This window comes from Astatotilapia calliptera, chromosome 4 (assembly GCF_964374335.1).
Source record: "Astatotilapia calliptera chromosome 4, fAstCal68.1, whole genome shotgun sequence".
Lineage (NCBI taxonomy): Eukaryota > Metazoa > Chordata > Actinopteri > Cichliformes > Cichlidae > Astatotilapia > Astatotilapia calliptera.
The window spans coordinates 10865197-10884832 of record NC_137425.1 but is presented as its reverse complement, the minus strand read 5'-3'; the positions used below and the strand labels follow the sequence as shown (position 1 = coordinate 10884832).

General features: G+C 41.0%; 1 protein-coding gene across 1 annotated transcript in view; it reads left to right on the top strand.

Annotated features, from left to right (window-relative positions):
* The first annotated feature begins 10214 nt into the window (after positions 1 to 10214).
* The window catches only part of olfm2a (olfactomedin 2a), a 40855-nt gene continuing 31433 nt past the window's right edge, over positions 10215 to 19636 (top strand). The window contains exon 1 of the mRNA XM_026164621.2: positions 10215 to 10652. Coding sequence (XP_026020406.1) covers positions 10596 to 10652 — 57 coding nt within the window. The 5' untranslated portion in view covers positions 10215 to 10595. The remainder of the gene's footprint in view (positions 10653 to 19636) is intronic.

Below are 19636 nucleotides of genomic sequence, written 5' to 3'. Positions count from 1 at the left end.
TTTAAAACTGCTCCCCTCTCATAATTATTGAGTGCTCTTTGATTCTAGGAGCACATCTGATATCTCTGCGTTACTGTGTTGAGCCAGGACCAACTTTGCGACTGATCAGTTGCTGTGTTTTAACCTAGTTATAAAATAATAAAAAGCCACTTTTTCCCATTCAGAAGGAACCAAATCATAAACTTTAAAAAGATTTTCTTTAATAGTTTTCTTGTAGTAGAAAATTTGAGGGCAAATATAACTGCCTTATTCAGGATTAATTGTGGCCAAATCATTCATTTTGTCTCGGTTAGACTCGCTTAGGTGCTCTTGATTATTAATTAGCAAAGATATCTAAAATTATGTTTTTACTTTGACATTTCCCCTGGTGAATGGCTGAATACCATTCACCAGGGGAAATAAGAATTTTATTCATTTACATTTTTATAACACAATCAAGTTTTTTATAAGAGCTGTGAATATTTTCTTACACTAGTGTGCATTTTGTGTTGAGAATCACTCTTACCTGGCCATCATGATGCTTTCACTCAGTTCTAATAATCATGCATCAATGATAGAATAAATTAATTTACTTTGAAAGGTTATTTGTGACACATACTACGTTACTCTACTTTCATGACTAATTCTTTTCTTTGTCCAAATGTCTCATGTTTATGCTTAGTACACACAAAACAGTACAGAAACTAAGTTGCATATACATTAATATTCAATTTCTGATCAAATAATGTATCTGCTGAACACTTCTTTAGATCTTTTGAGTAATTAGTACCTGCTTTCCGTGAGAGAGAAACTGCAAAAGACTGCTTAGTCCAATTTCAGTTTTATACTAAACATCTATTTAGATGGAAAACATTTTAAAATCACTTTCTCTGTATTCTTACAGCCCAAAGATTCAAAGCTGAGGAACAATAAGGGAGTAAGCTATAGATGACCATGCATGCAGCTGTATGCCAAGTTAAAATACTCTGATGGAATGCTCCTTTTGTTTGTAATCGATTGAGAGAGAAAGGCATCCACTGTGTAATTGTAGCCTCATTTGATCTCAAATAAACCATGCTGTCCTACACAAGGGAGAGAGCAGGGCAAGGATAAGCTGGAAACACCTTCATTACACCAAACACACACTCCAGCACACTTACTTCCTTGGCCTAACTCTTCCATGCACGTGCACATACACACACAAAAACACTCATTTGCACTTTCCTTTTAAATTATATCCGCCCTCACCTCCACCCCTCACTGCCTCCCCTGGTCTGTCTTTTTCTCCAATCTTGCTCTGTGTCTTATCTTCAATCAAACTCAACACACAGCTAGATAGAGGGTGTATGAACACACCAACACACACACACACACACGCTCACTCTCTCCGCACATCTTGGAATGAGCCTGGGATTGATTCTAGTCACACAAGAGTGGGGCGAAATGAGCAGTCACTCTGAATAGGCAAAGGCGTCAAATAATACAGATATGAACGTCAGAGGGATAATTGAAGAAAGTGTTTTATATGTAAAAGACAGAGGAGGATGGAGTGGAATTGAATCTCAGAGAAAATGAGGAACTGGTTCTGGTCCCAGAAGACTGACTCACAATAAACCCAACTATTTCTGAAGAAAATAGGGTGTAATTAGACTGGTCAGGGGGTTCCACTGGGTCTAACACCATTCACATTCACTCTTTCTCTATCTCCCCTGCATTCACTCACGCTCTTCCCATTTCTTAGCCTCTTTTTAGCATCTCTAAGTCAAATGTCAGTATGTTCATGTGAGCCCAAGCTTCTTTTCTCTCTCACTGTTGCACTTCCTTTGTTATTTCTTTCATCCTGTCCTGTTCTTTTCTATGTGTACTTCCCTTTCCACCATTTTCAACCTTCTCTCCCTCTCTCTTCCTGCCTCCCTCCATCCGTCTATCCCTCCCCCACCCAGCAGGCGTGGAGCTACATCAGTAGAATTGATCAGATATTCCAGGCACATATGGACAGCACTGATGGGCATAAATCATGAGTATTTTGAAGTGCCCATGCAGGGCTCTTCAGACTGCTTATAGTGAGCAGCCAAAGCTCTGTGGAACCAGTGGATGAAATCCTCCTCTTCTAGCTCCATTTTCATGCCAAATTTCTTTCTTTTACTTTGCTTTCCAAAGTGTGTAACATCTTCCTCAGCAGACTTCGAGACTCTTTTTCTATGTGTCTCTCATCCTATGTTAATACTGATGTAACCTCCAAGCCCTCCTTGTCTGAGCTGTGTGCATTCACAGCCTGAAAGATGGTCTCCTCCCTCACCCCGTCCCTTATATGCTACCTAACTTGGCAGCATTACAACAACCTGTTCCTATGGCAACAGGCTGGCCAGCAACAATAATCACTATTGTTTGAACATGTCGTGTTGTTTCAAGCGTTTTCCTGGTCACATGGTGAAAGGCGAGCAGATGATAATCAATACCTCCTTCTGAGCCATAAGGGGTTAACCTGCCCTTTCCTCCTCTCACAGACACACTGAGCACCACAGTAACACACTATGAAGACTTCCCATCTAACACGTCTTTGTAAAAGATTATTGGACAAAAACAATAATTAATCCTCCAAATAAATGCCAAACTTTCATTGTTCTGTTTTCCTATTTGCAAGTCTCATTATATACTAAAATTACCTCTGAATAAAATACAGCTAGTCAATATTGTACAGAGATGAAAACCACTACAAAATCAATTGACAGTCTCCATAATTGCAGGGGAGATTCCTGAAGCTTCCCATATGCATTTGTCTCCCTGTGTGTGGTCACAAACCACCGGGCAGCAGAAATAAATCTCCACGCTTTGCTCTGTCCTTGTTCCCTCTCTCTGCCTCTCTTCAGATGACTTGTCCTCTGTCTCCCTCTCTCTCTCTCTCTCTCTCTCTCGCTTCAGGTTCCAGGTTATTGATTGGGACCCTACTGGAAGGTGCAGGGATAAGATAAATAAAGAGTCAGTGGCCATGAACAGCTCTCTCGCTCACCCTAACATGAAGGGAAGGATAATCATCTGCCAGGCTCGAGGAAGTGGTCATGTATTTTTTTCAGGCTACTTTCATGCAAAGTGCCTCAACTATTGCCTTCACCACAAGGATCCCCAGGGCCAACTGTAACATGCTCCTAAACCTACTAGATTCAGCAACAATTTAATGGCTTGTAGACTCAAGGTAGAACTTGTCGACTCAGTCGTATTATATTTTATGTATGAACTATAGTTCGTCAGTGAAACTCATTATAAGTCTATTCTTTAAAACTGAAATTAAACAGACTGCAGCTACAAAGTTTATGGACATAAGCCTTAATGTACTGAGCATGCTAAACTACATAGCAGAAAAAAGCAGGTGCCTCTCTGTTTTATCTTATGTTATCAAAGGAGTGTGCAGGGCCTGAAGTTATTTTGCACAGATTATAACAGACCATATCACTCAAAACCTCTATCAATCAAGGTGGATTTCAGTGAAATGCAGTAAGGATATTTGTCACACATCACTATGTAGCGCAAAACACTGCTATCTCCACGCAAATAGGTGGCACACAGGCATGTATAAAGTCATCTGTAAACACGAGCACACACAGTGGGGTAAATAACTGTCGGTATCTCTTGCAGCATCGAGAGCAGTGGCGCGAGTCTTCCCCTCAGATTTTGAAAGCCCTATCTGTATCAGGAACAGCAAACCGAAAAAGCAATTTGCTTTGTCACACAGAGACATGCTTGACTACACTGAATAATTGCACTGCAGCTCTGGAAAGAGCTGTTTTCCTTTTATCTAATGAAGGCCTTCAGGGGAAGGAGCACGGGACTATGTGTTTTATATCTGTATGTGTGTGCTTGAGGATGTGTGTGTGACTGTATGTACGTACAGGTGTGATATGCAATGTACGCGCTCAAGGACTATATACATATGTGGGCATTTAAAACTGCAGAATGGAAAGATAAGCAATTGTAGCAGATATAAGATATCCTTTGCTCTGGTTCTATACCATCCATTCTACCAGTGTATATATTCTACATGTCGTTTCTGCACAGTGTTCCCCTGCAATATAATGATTAATCAAATCTGCATCTTGCCTCTCGGCTGTGTCCAGTTCCACGCTTCAGGCACTTCACTTATTCAATATTGCAGAAGCAGACTGGAGAATAAGAACCCCTGTGACTGGCTTTAGAAACTAACTCCGGAGAAGTGCTGAATCCACACTCAGCTGCCTGTCGGCCTTCCTCTATGGAGCTTGGCAAAGCAGTGCAAAAGCTGGAGGGACAACTTCAGCCCACAACTACCACTCAGAGGACTGCAAGGAGCCCTAGTGATGCAAGCAGAAGGGAAAAAGTGAACCTTTCCATCCCCTTCATTTCTATATTTTTCACCATAAATGTAGCAGAATCAGATGATAAAACATATCAGTGGGAGGAGAAAAGCAAAAAGAAGGAAAAAGATTACAAAAAATAGAGTGGAATATAAGCGCCGTCTCTGATTTCTCTGATGATTGCATTCAGGAGAAAGGTTTGTGAATCGCCACAATGGCTCTACAACATTTGCACCACTGTGAAACTGTAATTAAGTCATCAGCGACAGTTTGGAGTCTTTGACATCATAATGAGGCTGAATGTGCGCAGTTCGTGCTCTGTGGATAAGCTGCTGTAATCACTTCTATCTGCTTAATTATGTAAAACCATTTTTCTATCCTACTAATGTCTAGGTCTTTATCTCTTCCTCTCTCCCTCTCAATCTCTATCTCTGTCTCATATTTTGAAAATAATGTACAAGAAAATCGTAAAAATGCAGTAGAAAAGGACACACATCCTTGGACTTATCAACCTGAGGCACATATTTGGGTCTTAATGGATGCTGGAAAATAGAGTACAGTGGATGTTGGAAAATAGAGTACAGTGGCAAATGAGTAATAAAAATGGGCACTGAAGGATTTATACTAGCTGGAGCTACTTTAAAAATGAGCACAAAGCCCTGACCACTTATTGGTGGAGGAGCTTATTGTTACCCCTCCTAAGTACTGATCAGAAGAACAGTACAGCTCAAAAGAAATGTGCATGCAATTTTCATATCTTCTTTCTTTCAAGTTCACTTGTACACATTTCCTGCTTCACACTTATGGAAGTGAAGATGTGCGCTGGCTGCTGCGGGTTATTTGCAATGAAGTAAACATCATTCTTTCTGTCCCTAATGGAGAGAACCTGACTGTACTCTTTTTTAGATAGACCCACATCAAAGCTCCCCTTCGGTAGTACATCAGAGATCACCATATCGCAGTGTACAAGCTCCACGCACACAAACACATGCTCACCCTTGAGAGTGTGGCAGTGGAGAGTGAAATCTTGTGATGCTTGGGAACTTTACCGCCAAGACAGGCTGCAAAGGGAGAAAAAACCCTAAATGCATGAAAAAACAGGAAGCTGCCACAGTTTCAATGGAGCAGAAAAAAAAAACAGCAGAGAAAAATGTCAACAACAAATAGCTGCTGGTTTCTATTGCCACAGGCGACATGGACTTTGGTTCTCTCATGTTTCTTTCCTCCCGCATTATGCATCATCTTTTCATCCAATTAAGCACAAATACAGGCAACAGAACAACTCAGGGAGCATCTCACTACTATTCACTCTGGGAGAGAAAAGCAGAGCAAAACAGAGGAAGACTTGTCAATGAAACAATGAACAACAAAAAGGATAGTACAAGATAAAACAATAGGAAGATTGTGCGTGTACATAGCTTTACTTAAGGATGGAACTCTTGGCAAACAATCCCTTTCTATGTTTGATAGGTCAGCCAGCGTCTCCTCTCATTTGTTATGTTGCTGTGAGTCTGTGCTGGGCAGCAACTCGCCGTTTTGATTCTGCAACATGAGCACACTGCCATACAGTTCTTCTAGATGGTGATTGATGATGTTTGCTGATTTATGGCGAGGCGCAGACAGGAAGAATGGCAAGGCCTCTTTGCAAAAAATCCAACTGAACCTGAGCTGTCCTTGTCTTCGTTGCCTTGGTTATGATCAGGTAGTGAAGTGAAGCAGCTTAAGATGAGTGTGAAAAGCCATGTTAAATTCTATCTTCAGGCAGACACTGAAGGTTTCACACCTCTCCCTTTGGGCACTCAGCCGAGAATTGTGTCGGGCACATTGCATTCTTAACCTTCTGTCCTACTGACTGCTTTAACTTTGCCATCATTTACGTGTTTCTCCTTATATTATTTGACATATCCTGATAAACCCAGGCTCTCTCCTAGGTTTATCAGGATATGAGAGAAAGATGAGATTTAGTAAGCTGTCATTGTTGTATTATTAATCTTTAAACATCAGGATAATAGATTTTATGACTTCACGTTGCCCTTTTCACCAAGCCTAGACTTCTGGAACTAGATATTTGAAAATTTCAAAGTCAGATTAACAACGATTTTCCCCTAGTGAAGTGAAAAGGAAAACTCAGCAGGCAGCTGAGTGTTAGCAGTGGCAGTCTTCGGTTGCACAAAGACACTGTACTTTTGGGACTGCTGAATAAGATGTTTCATGCTGTTTAGGCATTAGAGATTCATTAGGTAGTATGAATGTGAGATGCATGCTCTAGGAAGCTGTGCACTTTGCTTTTTTGTTGTTAGATATCTGTGTTATGTTTTCTGGAATGCCAGGGTTACACTATTTGTACTATTATCAACAAGCTGATGTTGTAGTGAAGTATCTTACATTGTTATTAATGTCTGCTCATACATTCTAAGCCAGATACTAAGAACTCCATAAACTCTACACTTTCCCACATGCCAGCTGAACATACTATATATAGACTAAAGATCTGGATACTTTGAAGGAGCACATGATCTTTCAGTTCTACTGCATAATAACTCAGCTGCAGTAGCAGCAGCAGTAACATTACAAAGATCAATGAAAACCACAAGCTCTGTTATGGGACAGACTCCAATGTTTTCTAGATGGATGGAGCCACTCATGTACTCCAACGTCACACAATCCAATTAGACTGTCTGTGTATGCCTGTGCTGCGCTCTGCAATTTAGTCACTCCCTGGGTCCATGCACCTGTCTTAGATTTACTAGAACCACAAACAAAGCGTAGTTACTCTTTCTCTAGCGCTTCTATACCACAGTTCATTCTCAGAGTATTCTTAATATTCTTCTTGCTTTCCAATTGTTTTAAGAGAGTCAAGTCTTGGAAATTGAAAATCTATATAATAATAGGCTTGGCAACGGTGGCTCAATATAAATGGCCCCATCTGCACAGCTGTGTTTTAATGCTTAAGAATGCTTTGACAAGCAAGATGCCTGCAGGCAGTCAGACACACTCGTGCAAACTCGTACTTGCACACACATACACCTAAGCACCAAGATGCCATGGTTGTTAAATATAGTCCTTAGGCCACTTTGAGTGTGTTCCATTATTGCAAATATTTTAGCAATGCACACACTAACTCGGAGAAAAGCACCTCAGGTAATCCTAGCTTGAACCACAAAGCATGAAATGCATTCACACAACCAATCAACTCTATTCTGATGAAATGTTTTGATAAGCTGGTTCGCCAGTACATCAAAGACAGCTTCCTACCAGTTTGCATTGCATCCACAGAGGATGCCATGTTGAATGCCCTCCTCCCTGTCTTCATACTGTCTGGAAAATAACAACACCTAAATAGAAATTCCCCATGAAACTGACTGACAAATTAACCTCCCTGGGCGTGGATACTGGACATCCCAACAAAAAAATACCAGACAGTTGAGATCGCAAATCAAATCTTCTCAGCATTGAAGCTCCCTACAGTTGTGTATTCACCACCCCAAATTCATACTATAGAAGTACAACCGCACTGTCCAAATAAGGAGAGAACTCTACTCTTACAGATACAACACCAGATCAATCGACTGTTCAGTAAACAAAACTAAGGAGCTGACTGCTGGTTTTATAGAACAAAGAAGGTAAAGACACATTTCCCTCCATGAAGATGAGGGAGAGTAGGTCAACAGCTTTAGGTTCATGGCAATCAATATCACAGAAACCTGTGATGCTGATCACATAGTTCTTTTTATGAAAACTAAAAATGGCTAAATCAGCTATTCTGGTTATGTGAGGTGTCTGAGCAAAGCCTAAAGGATGCTATAAACAATATCTGGCAAGCAATATAGAGCTATCTGTCATACCACCAAACTTTTATCACAGCCTGTATTCTCCTCAGGCTGTGAGAATACATTATTCCTTCACCACAACAATATCACGACATTTCTTAATAATTATTTATTCATCCATGTAAATATATCTATTTGTTTTTTGTCAGTAGTATGAAAGAAGTTTGTACTTAACTTACACAATTCTATATTCCATGATCACAGTCAAATTGATCCCCGAATCTTGAATCAGTCAACTAATAAGATCATCACTGAGAGTAACCCTGGGATCATCATGGTTTTAGTGCTACATCTGCCTTATACAGAAACAGAGAGATCATGCCTGCTTGCCTGAGAAGACATATAGTGGCTCTGGAGGTCTCATTCTTCTTTCCCTTGGCCTTTTTGGCCTGACTTGAGGATAACAAGAGAAAAATAGTGCAATTGTTTGACAAATGGGTCATGCTTTGTTTGCATTTACCCAAGAAGCAGTCCCACAATTTTCCGAATGCCCCAGGACTGCAAAGTGTGACAGGGGATGGAGATGGAGTAGAGCAACCAGGAGAAGGGATGAGTCTGTTAGTAGAGTGTACAGTATTTCCTCAGTAATAACAGTGGCACCCTGGCCAATGACTTATCACCAATTTTACACACTATGGCAATCTTGAGCTTCTCATGCTTTACTGTATGTATGAGCAAAGACAGCATCCAGAATGAAACACTAAAATACAATAACACTGGTGAAAAGAGCATGACTGGAAGGAGGAATCTTTCATGCATTCTTATGTTTGTCTTTCTCAGATATCACCATTGCCTTTCGCCCTCCTCTAGCTACTCATTTCACCTCCTTGTAGTTTTTCCTGCTGGGAAAATAGAGGGGTGTGCACTATGTCACTGAGGGCAGCAGCAGGGGTGGAGAAAGTCAACCCTCTCGCGAACCATACAGGGGCAAAAGGGATAGTAGAAACAACTCATCACAGTTGATATCCTTTATTTGAACTATTCTATGCTATTCTAGCTTTGGAAAGCTTTGAACTGCAGCCACGGGGTTTTGTTTTCAAGAGTAATGTTTTATGGAATTAACTACTGTGTCCTTAGAAGAAAAATAAATAAGAAACACAACAACACTGCCGTATTGTGTGGATTTGACAATGAAAATTATAAACAGGCATGTTTTATTCAGTAGCAATACACCTTTCGTTTCATGTCCTGCCTTTGCAGCTTTAGCTGTCTTTGGTCAGTCAAGAGATTCCAGAGCCACAGATGACACACTTTGCATTTACCTCAAAGATTTTTTTAAGCCAGAACATCCTTAAGAGGTTAGGACAAGATGGAAGCAGAGGCTGAAATATATACTTTTTTTTTATACCCAAGAAAGCATCACCATCACCACAAACACAGCCTGTCACAGCTTACATGAACACACACCAAAGAAGCTGTGTGCACACCCATTCTATATTCACCTGGCTCGGACAATAGGTATTAAATGAATGTCAGCAGAATCACTCAATTATCTCTTAGATAATTATCTCTTAGATAATTGAGTGGATAAAGCTTGGAGCATTCATTATTTTAATTGTAATCGGAACAATAATAATCTTTATCATTTTCCTAAACCCAAGAGAAACCCTTTGTTTTGGCATGTTGTAATTGGATATACGTCAGAGCTGAATTGATGGTATTAATGTTGATCTAACAGCCTTTCTACCTATCAATCATAATGAGCAGGAAGACATTAATGCTAAATGTCGGATTCTTAAGGACCTATCTATCTATCTATCTATCTATCTATCTATCTATCTATCTATCTATCTATCTATCTATCTATCTATCTATCTATCTATCTATCTATCTATCTATCTATCTATTACACACACACACACACACACACACACACACACACACACACACACACACACACACACACACACACACACACACACACACAGGTGCACAGCCAACCTCGGCTGCATCAAAGAGTGGTACTTCGTTCTCTGGACTCGTGGCACGTAGACGTGCTGCTCCTAGTGTCGGCACCTTGCAAGCACAGCAGTCACCTTCCAACCTCTGGTCCCCCACCCCCCAAGCTCCTGGCGCTCAGTCGCAGTTATTTTGCAGGACGGAGGGGACCGCTGTCTGTTCACTTTGACTCATTACAGCATCTCAGGAGTTTGCGCTCTATTTCGCTCTCTCTCTTTCTCTCTCTCACCTCCTTTCTCTCCTTCTCAGAGATAGGAGGTTCAGCGTTCGCTTCCCGCAAAACTGTCTATGCTCCACAAAAGACACGCGACTGGTTGCTTTACCGAACCACATAGGGCTGCCTTGCGTCCCGGTGATGAGGCTGGTGGCGCACAGCCGATACAGCATTGAAGGAATCCCTCTGTATGTGAAGAAACCGCCCCAGTAACGATTAAAAAAAAAACACGGAGGAACAGCTGCCGGAACCGGTGTCGGCTGGGACGCGAACATTTCGACAAGAATGCATCTCTTCAGTGCCATGTTCCTACTTGTGATGTTAGCTGTCATGCCCGGTGAGGTAAGGACGCATGTATACGATGAATAAGCATTGCTCAAAAGTTCCTGAAGGACCTATTTACGAATCTCAAAATTGACATTATACCTGTGAACCAACGCTTTGATTGGAACAACATCGCAATTTCAAAGAAGGTAAAATATGTTAAACGACTGCGAAGACCTATTAATCCGAAAATATCGCAGTTCAGTCTGCAATCTATCATGCTACTGAAACATAGAGAGAAAGTTCAAGCATAACAATAAGAAGGGCTGTAACAGTCGATGGCATATCCACGTAAACTAGAGCCCTTACACATTAAAAAAAAAGAATATCGTCATGCAATTTATGGTCACTGCCTTAAGGGAATGGTAAGAATACATAAAGTACCATCTTCCTCTGACAGTATAGTAATTGATTTGTCGGCGCTCTGATGCTTTTGATGCCCTGGAGGTCGTTGTTTACAGATCTTCCTATCAACCTCTACATCAGTGACAGAGGGGTCCCGGGGCTCACCGAGAATCAGATATTGCGCTGTTTAAGCGTCACGCAACGAAGTGTGATTTGTGGCCGTGAATGCAAGACATGAGTAATTACTATACTGTACCAAACCAGCGCCAACAAATGGTTGTAGTTTCTGGGGATGTGTGCCTGCTTGTGTGGCGTGCTCTCGTGTATGACACTCGAGAAAAGCCGTGCCCGTTTGGAAAAATGACGAGCTTTGATGTGACAGTTGTAAATTAAAGTGAAGGACGGTAAATCATTTGACCCAGAAAAGCTTTCGGCCAAGGCAAGAGCATTTGAACTTGCAGGGGTTCAGCTGGTCAACATACGTGCAGTGATGAGCATAACTCAGATGGATTAGAAAGTGTAACGTCTACAGAGAAGCCAGCTACAATTCTCCACATTTACTAGGATCACACAAACTAGCCAATGGTCCTTGTAGGTCAGCGCTGTTTATACCTTTAATAACAAACCAAGCTATATTCAGGACCGTGGACAGCGCTGTGTCGCGCCTGAGTCAATTTAGCACCGAAGACAGCGCCTCCTTATACGTTGGAGGTGAGTATCACCATTTGGCAAAGGCCATCTAGAGGCCTCAGGGTCTTGCAGATATAACACCAAAGATCAAATGACACGGAATATATGTGCATTTACAAGGTCAGTGAAATACTCGACGTTAAAATGGTATGAAAAATAACAGTGAATAATATGGCCGTCACTCATGGACAATAGAATTGCATCAGCTCTCTATTACATTGTCTTCGATTGCATTTCTTTTTCAGAATGGCTCTTTAGGTATTTGCAGTAAATGTATACTGTTAAACTAATGGACTTTTCATCTCAAACATGAGCACAGCCTGTTACTCCATTTAGCTGTCGATTATCATTGTAAAATGCAGTATATTGTTGGAACTGTTCAGATTCACTAATATTTCGCATTGCATTTGCATTAGCCATACATCACTCATTTATGTTTACCAGCCGAGTAAACAATTACAATTGACCTGTAAAAGGAGGGAAAGCTGTTGTGCGTTTTCAATTTATAGGAGATGAGTAGATGTGCCATACACCTGTTTGGTAGATTTAAAATAAATCATGTACAGCACAGCTGGTATTAGAGGAGAACTGTGTGTAACTCCTAGAGTGGTAACAACGTGCAAAACTCTAATTTATTTTCAAGCACAACCCCAGCATGAATAAACTTCCCTGATGCTTAATTATGGAGTAAAAACTGATATATTCTAATCCAAACCAAAATATTTGGCCAAAATTGGAGGAAATTTGTAAATTACACAACTTTCTCTGTTCAACAAATACTCACACGGCATCACAGATGCACTTCAATAAATGGTAAACACTTGCAAATGTGATCCTGACAACGTAACTGATGATACAGTTTTATATCTCAACCTCTTCTTCAGTGGATTTATATAGTAGCTGCCTTTGGGGGACAATTTGTTGTAAGTGTTTACATTAAATATTGAAAGGTTTGAAAGAAAATATGACACCACCCATCGTCTTAAGATTGCATTGCAAACATAAAGTATTGATGAATTCTTGCATATATACTGCAACGGGGATAACACTCCAGCAGAGCTCATATCCACAGTAAGCTTCAGTCACAGTTTCAACACAGGCTTTTATGAAATATTTAGACAGCTTTAATGAGACAGATGCACTTGTTCGTTCACTGCGTGTGTTTGTTAAGTGCCCATAAAGCCCAGGGGTCCTTAGTGCCACTGATATAAATGGGCACCTGTTTGACCTTGGCACAGATGTCTTGCTATAATGTGCACACCAAGTGACGCATGACAGAATGCAGGTAAACTCAATCAAGAGCTAGGATTTACATCAATATGTGATACTGCATGTATTGTATACTTTGTTTGTTTCATCATTAACAAGATAGGGAGTGTAATGTATTGCAGCTTGGAAAATTACTCTAATGTAATACATTAAAAATAATGAATTATTGAATTGAAATAAAGATGAATAATAAGGTGACTTCTTCATCAATAGATATAACTTTAATGTTACAATCAAAGACTTGAGAAGAATACTATATTCCTGCTCGACAATCAAGCTCTTTTAAAAAGCATGCAAGGGGCCTGATGGGGATGTAATGTGTATTTTGTTCCAATTAAACAAATGATTTATTTGTTTCATTTTCTAGAGCGGCACAATTACTGGTTAAGGCGTAGTGATTGGTTCGTGTACTTTCTCTCTTAGGCTTTGGGGGCAAGGAAAATAAATAAATTGATAAATAAATAAATAAATACAAACGCTTCTATCCCAGACGAGTGAGTGAGTGCCAGAGAAATGCCTTTATTGGTTTAAGATTCCTCACCTTGAAGCCTGCCGATAATAGTGTGGTTGAGACTGATGGAAATGAACACTTGCTTTGGTGTTTTGCCGTTGAGACACAAAGTGCATTGGGGGAGAAATCCTTGTTGTTCTCAAAGAGGGAGACAGGAGCCTGTGTAAGCAATTGGCTAGATTCTTCAGTAATTTTCTTGATCCCTTCTGTCGCCAGTGATCATGATAAACAACCAATTTGAAAATACTACCCTGTAAGACCTTGTTAAATTTTGTTTCCTCATTCTAGTTTGGTGTCATGATTGTAGGAGGAACTTGCCCAGCCAGGGCCAATTTATAGCTGAAAGGCGAGCAGTGTAACAGAACAAGCACTTGTAAATCAGGCTGCTGTTTAAAACATCATTTGGCACAAACATTCCGTTTATTTACATTCAGCTAATTATACAGTAGTTTAGCGATGCAGCATAAGTGTCAGAGAATCTAGATGCTTTTAGTAACACAAGTGCAAAAAACAGTAACGATAATGCTGTAAGCTGACCTAATGTAAAGCTGTTTACAGTGCTTCTACATGTGAGGACAAAAAGGACAGACCTTTGTTCATTCAGAGTCAGACAGGACAAAAAGCTTGGTTGGCGAATGTCCACATGAGACAGTTTTAAATAATCCACCACCCTGGCATTGACCCTTTGGAAAAAAATGGCTTTGCCTGGTGCCAGCTGAATGAGAGCAAAGCTACATGATCATAATAAAAACCCTTCCCTAGACACGAACGTGACAGAGCCATGTTAAATCTTCATCCTCGTCTCCACACCAAAAGCCTATTACAGTAGAAATCTAAGAGAAAAAAATTGTATGTCAGAAATATTTCTTTATAGAAATTCTCCCACTGCCATTATTATCAGAGAACCCACTAGGCAAAGGTTTATATAAATGTTGAGAAAACAGACGTGTAGCTGGATAATGTTCTAAGAATAGAGATGTGAATCTATGTTTTCCAGGAAGAAGGACACTAAGTAGCACGCTGGACTGAGTGTGCTCTGCCAAGCCGCATCATAACCTCCAACTAGAGAATTAAACAAATGAAAAGCTGCAGGAGCATGGGTGTAAATCTGCCAGCGAGAGGCAAAGACACAGCTGATAAAATCACCTTGCTGGACTAGACAGCTCCAGAGCTTGAATGAATTATTAACACTGCATGACCACACAAGCCCATGTAATTAGAAGGTCAAGCAGCAACAAAGATATATCTTCATACGCCAAGAGCATTACATAGTATTGGTGTAGCTTACACATAACTGATGAGTCAATTGACTCACTGCTAAAAAATGTGGTTTTAAAGACATATTTTGCGTTACATGGCAACAATATGTAAGTTTACTGTAAATTTCATCTGTTTCTTGAATAAAACACCACATAATTACCTATGTGAACTAATACCTGTGTTGCCTGTGACTCATGTTTAGCATGATGTGGGTGAGTAAGTGAGCAGGCAGGGTTATATTAGCCTCTGTGCATCCACTTTCATGCGCTCCCCATCAATATACAAAGGTGCTGCTTCACAATCAGCCACAGATAATGAGGTTGCGTTATATCTGATTCACTGCTGCTTGGAGAGATTGAGTAGTATGTGCTTGTGTCATGACTGATTAGGGTAGGGCCTGAATTAGGGCACGATAATGATGCCACATTGTGTGAGAGATTTGTTTTATAAAAGAGATACTGCTTAAGAAAGGGGCTGATGCACTGAGAGCTATCGAGCCTTTGTGCTGTCCACTGTTCACTCCCTCATCTTAATGTTTGATGTGCTTTCATGTAGCCTGCTGCTTAATCATCAGAGGCGTTTTTATGTGTGTGTGATCGCGTTTGCAGGGACAAATAATCTTCACAAGCACCGACACTGTATGGATTCACGACTAAGAACGGAAATCAGGACTTGAAGAGGTTATTTTTTTTGCTGTAAGACTTTTTTTAAAAAAAAACTTAAATTCAGTTTGACTCAGTTTCCATTGTAAGGTAAAGACCCCACAATAAAAAACCCCAGCAATTAGATGACCCCACTATGAGCAAATGAGTTGTAAAATTAAAGTTGAAAGTTGGGACAGCTGTGAATGATGCCGGTTATATTTAGATCAAGTAGTACTGTGCAGGGACAGATAAAGGAAGGTTATTGTGCTTTTTGAGTTCTTAATGATGATTTACCTGCTCTTCATCACTTTGTTCGCAACTCACTCCTGGGTGACTTAGGTTCTGATGATGCTGGGGAGTTTATTTGAGGTGTGTCTCAATGACAAAGTGAAACGGGTAGCTGATTTTACTACTGCGGTGCCTTGGATGAGCCTCACAGGCAGGCAGTGGTCTGCATGGTAATTGGTTAACGGGTGCACTGCTGAGTAGAGAAGCATGTGAGGTCAGTGGCCTGACTCTCAGACTAATACTGCCTCCCTGTCATGATTGCCTCCAGAGGTAGAGCTAGCACAAGCTTGGCCATACCTCTTCATATGGAATAACCTTTTTACATAGGTTATGTGTTTGTTTTGTTTGCTTTTGCAATTGCCAAACCAAAAAATAGGTTTTGTAAAACCTTCAACACACTTGGCAGACATTTAAATATTACTTGAAAAGGGGCTTGCCAGCATCAAATAGAACATTACAGTTTAGTTTCACTTTAAATGACCGCTTACTCATTCCGAGTCACAAACTGTCCACTACATTTGCTCAAGGCATGTGTGGGCCCTAAATGACCTCTATTGCTGTTTTCTGTCGTGTTGAAAATCCAGCAGCCTGCTGTCGTATAACAACCATTAGAATTCACATGGACCAAGCTGTCTGACTGGAGGACAGATTGCAATCACTATTAGAAAGCTTAGCTTTGTCATTTCTACATAAATGGTTGGTTAACCTGACATTTAACCAGCAATAACTGGATGATTAAAAAAAAAAAATCATACAGGAGACCTAAAAAATATTTTGAAATTATGTCCCCCTCCTTGACTCCTGATCTCTCTTCTATAGCATTTACAATGTTTGACTCATGCATAAATAATTTCTCAAAACATTCTGGCTGCTAATATAACGCATAGGATGTTATTTGTATGCTTCCTGTCGACAGAGTATAGAAGCATCGGCTTGACTGGTGGGATGAATATCATCCCTATATCGCATTCTCTACCCCACTTTCTCTCTTTCCTTCTGTGTGAGTGTGCTCGAGGGTGCAGGACTCCCAGAGGTTTATGTCTGTGACTCTAAGCAAGAGTGACATTTCTCTGACAACACCCAGCACAGACACACATGCACCTCTACGCACACTCTTTCTTCTCGCAAATACACATTGTCTTTGTCTCCTTTTCTCTCTCGCCTTTGCGCTCTAGTTTCCAAGCATGTCAGCAATCGGATCCACAGTAGACAAAGAGCCAGACAATTCACAGAATCGATTCAAACAAACGTGGCTAAAGCTATTAAGGCTGCTGAAGTGCATGGTCTAAGTGACAGATGCTAATTAGTGCACAGACGTGCTTGATCATTTGGTCAGTGCTGAACACACAGCTGCCTGTAATAAGGATAACAACACATGTAGCCCTAGTAACAGTCACTATGGGAGTGACCCAGTGTTTTGGGGTGTACGTGAGTGTGGGTTTGTGTGTGCCAATCGGCTCTTTTTAAAAAAAAATTATTTATTTTTTTGCATTGCAGTAGGCACCTCCTGACCAGCTCTCTGTACGACCTTGCTTTCCCCTGCTCGATGAATCTTTTATGAGCCTGGCAATGTGGGTTTCTGTGTAGAAGATTGGAATATAAATATGGCTGTTGCGCCTAGAGCTCCTCTTCCCGCTCTGATACAAAAGCTTTCATAAGACTGAGCAGATTGGGCAAGCTGCTACTTGAACGTTGCTCTTTACATTTCTTCACTTTTATTGGAAGAAACACATCAAGGAGCGTTGTGCATTCAAAAACACCAGTCACAGATTGTGCCTCTACCTGCTCGCTCATATCGTTAGGCAACATACAAACTTGTTTCTTTTAAAAGCGGTTGGTTTTCACGTCAGATTCTCAGTCGTGGATTTTGTTTTCCTTTTGAACGTCCTAGTTAATTGCTGACATCCATCGTATGAAGCAGAGAGCTGTAGCAGTAACTGACACTAAATGAGGGGTGATAAACAAGTGACAGAGTAAATGTTGGTTGAATTGCTCAAACTGTGCTATCCTTCGTCTTCTCTCTCATTTCCCTTTCATCTCCTCAGTTTTTCATCTCTTCCTGCTTCTACTTCTCGTGATCCCTGCTACCTTTGTTCCATCGAATCGTCTGCTCGCCGCCATGTGTGACTGTGACAGCATTGCCTCCCATGTTGAAAGCTAACTCAATTGCAGGGTGATCATTTTGGGTAATGAAGGATGAGAGCTATACAGCACAGTAGAGGAGGAAGTAGAAGGCAAGAGGAACCATTTAATCGATGTGTTTTCCACGTGGCACTGTCACAGCCACTCAGTAGGGCCATTGATGGGGGAGACTCACTTTCTCTGACTGCGCCAGGGCTTAAAGGCTCCAGTCAGGGAGGCGTGGGAGCCCAGCAGCGACCAGACACTGCTGCATATCAAGCAGGCTGGCAATGCTGCTCTTTGCAGCCCCACGGTGAGCAAGGTAGAAAGGTCCTTTGATAAAGACACTACATGCCGGAGAGGGGGCGATAACAAGATGATCCAGTGGAAGGAACTCCAGCTTGCATTACATTATGATAGCTGAGCCTAAACCCCCAGGATTTCTCCAACTCTATAAAACATACATGGACACATTAGTGTGCAGTACTGGATGTGAATGCAACATCTGGAAGTAGAGACCATGATGCAGCTAAAAACCAACACATGAATATATATTAACCAAGAACTATGATATGCACAGGACATTGGTTTATTTCATGACACTGCTGAATGTCCTGAAATAAGTAGGGTCATGGATAACACAATGCTAGATTAGAAAGCTCAGGTTTAGATAAGCCTGTTAGAGCAAAGCAACTTTTCATAACAAAAATGTTTTCATCTTTTTCTTTGGGTGCCTTGAAAAGCGCTATATAAATCCAATCCATTATTATTATTATTATTATTATTTTAAAAAAAAAATAATGGCAGTCTCAGAAACACGAAGATATCCTGCACAAAGGACAAAATGTACTTCAAGTACTGAAAAGAAAGCATCCTTTCCCCCCTCTTGTCCCTTAGCAATACTCTTGGAAATGCGTATGCATATTGCATCTAAATTATATTAAAGCTACTCTGTGTGTGTGTGTGTGTGTGTGTGTGTGTGTGTGTGTGTGTGTGTGTGTGTGTGTGTGTGTGTGTGTGTGTGTGTGTGTGTGTGTGTGTGTGTGTGTGTGTGTGTGTGTGTGTAGGAAAAAGTGTAGTTCCAAAAGCTAATCCACTATAACCGAGAGCATATAGTGTGCATGCATACGTTTTTGCCACACAGGCACACACACTGTGGACAGATGCTGTGAACTAAAGCTGCTGTGTTGATCAGGGTTGGTGGGCAGTATCAGTACAAAGTGAAAGGATGTGAACTGAGTTTGAATTAGTGCCCAGTGGAGTAGCCGAGCAGGGCAGCATGGCTGGTAAGTGAGTGTGTGATAGAAAGAGAGAGAGAGAAACTGAAAAGACAGTGAAAGACAGAGTAGAGTTACTGAAAATGAAAACTCAGATTGTGAGCAGGGACAGAAGGAGAAATAGTCAGAGGGAGCCTTACGACTGTGTCTGCAGGGTTTTTTATCTCTCGCATCTTGAACGAGAAGAGAATAATAATTAGAGGCCTACCACTTTGTCATTGTGATTTTATTCCCCTCACTGGCAACGACACTCTTTTGCAGATTGTCTTTAATTAGCTTCACATCGCTTAATCAATACGGCCATGACCATGACAAAACAATGACATGTGCATCCTGTCGCTTGGGAGGGGGAGGCACAGGAAGCAGCAGGATGAGTGTTGACAGACAAGATGCGACAAGAATGTGATGTAGAGTGGCATTTTTGTTGGAGGAGGGAAAAAAAGGCGCCATGCTCTGATAAAAACCTGCTCTCATGATGATTAGAGTCCACACTTGTTTGTCTACTTTTGAGTTTATGTGTGTGTGTGTGTGTGTGTGTGTGTGTGTGTGTGTGTGTGTGTGTGTGTGTGTGTGTGTGTGTGTGTGTGTGTGTGTGTG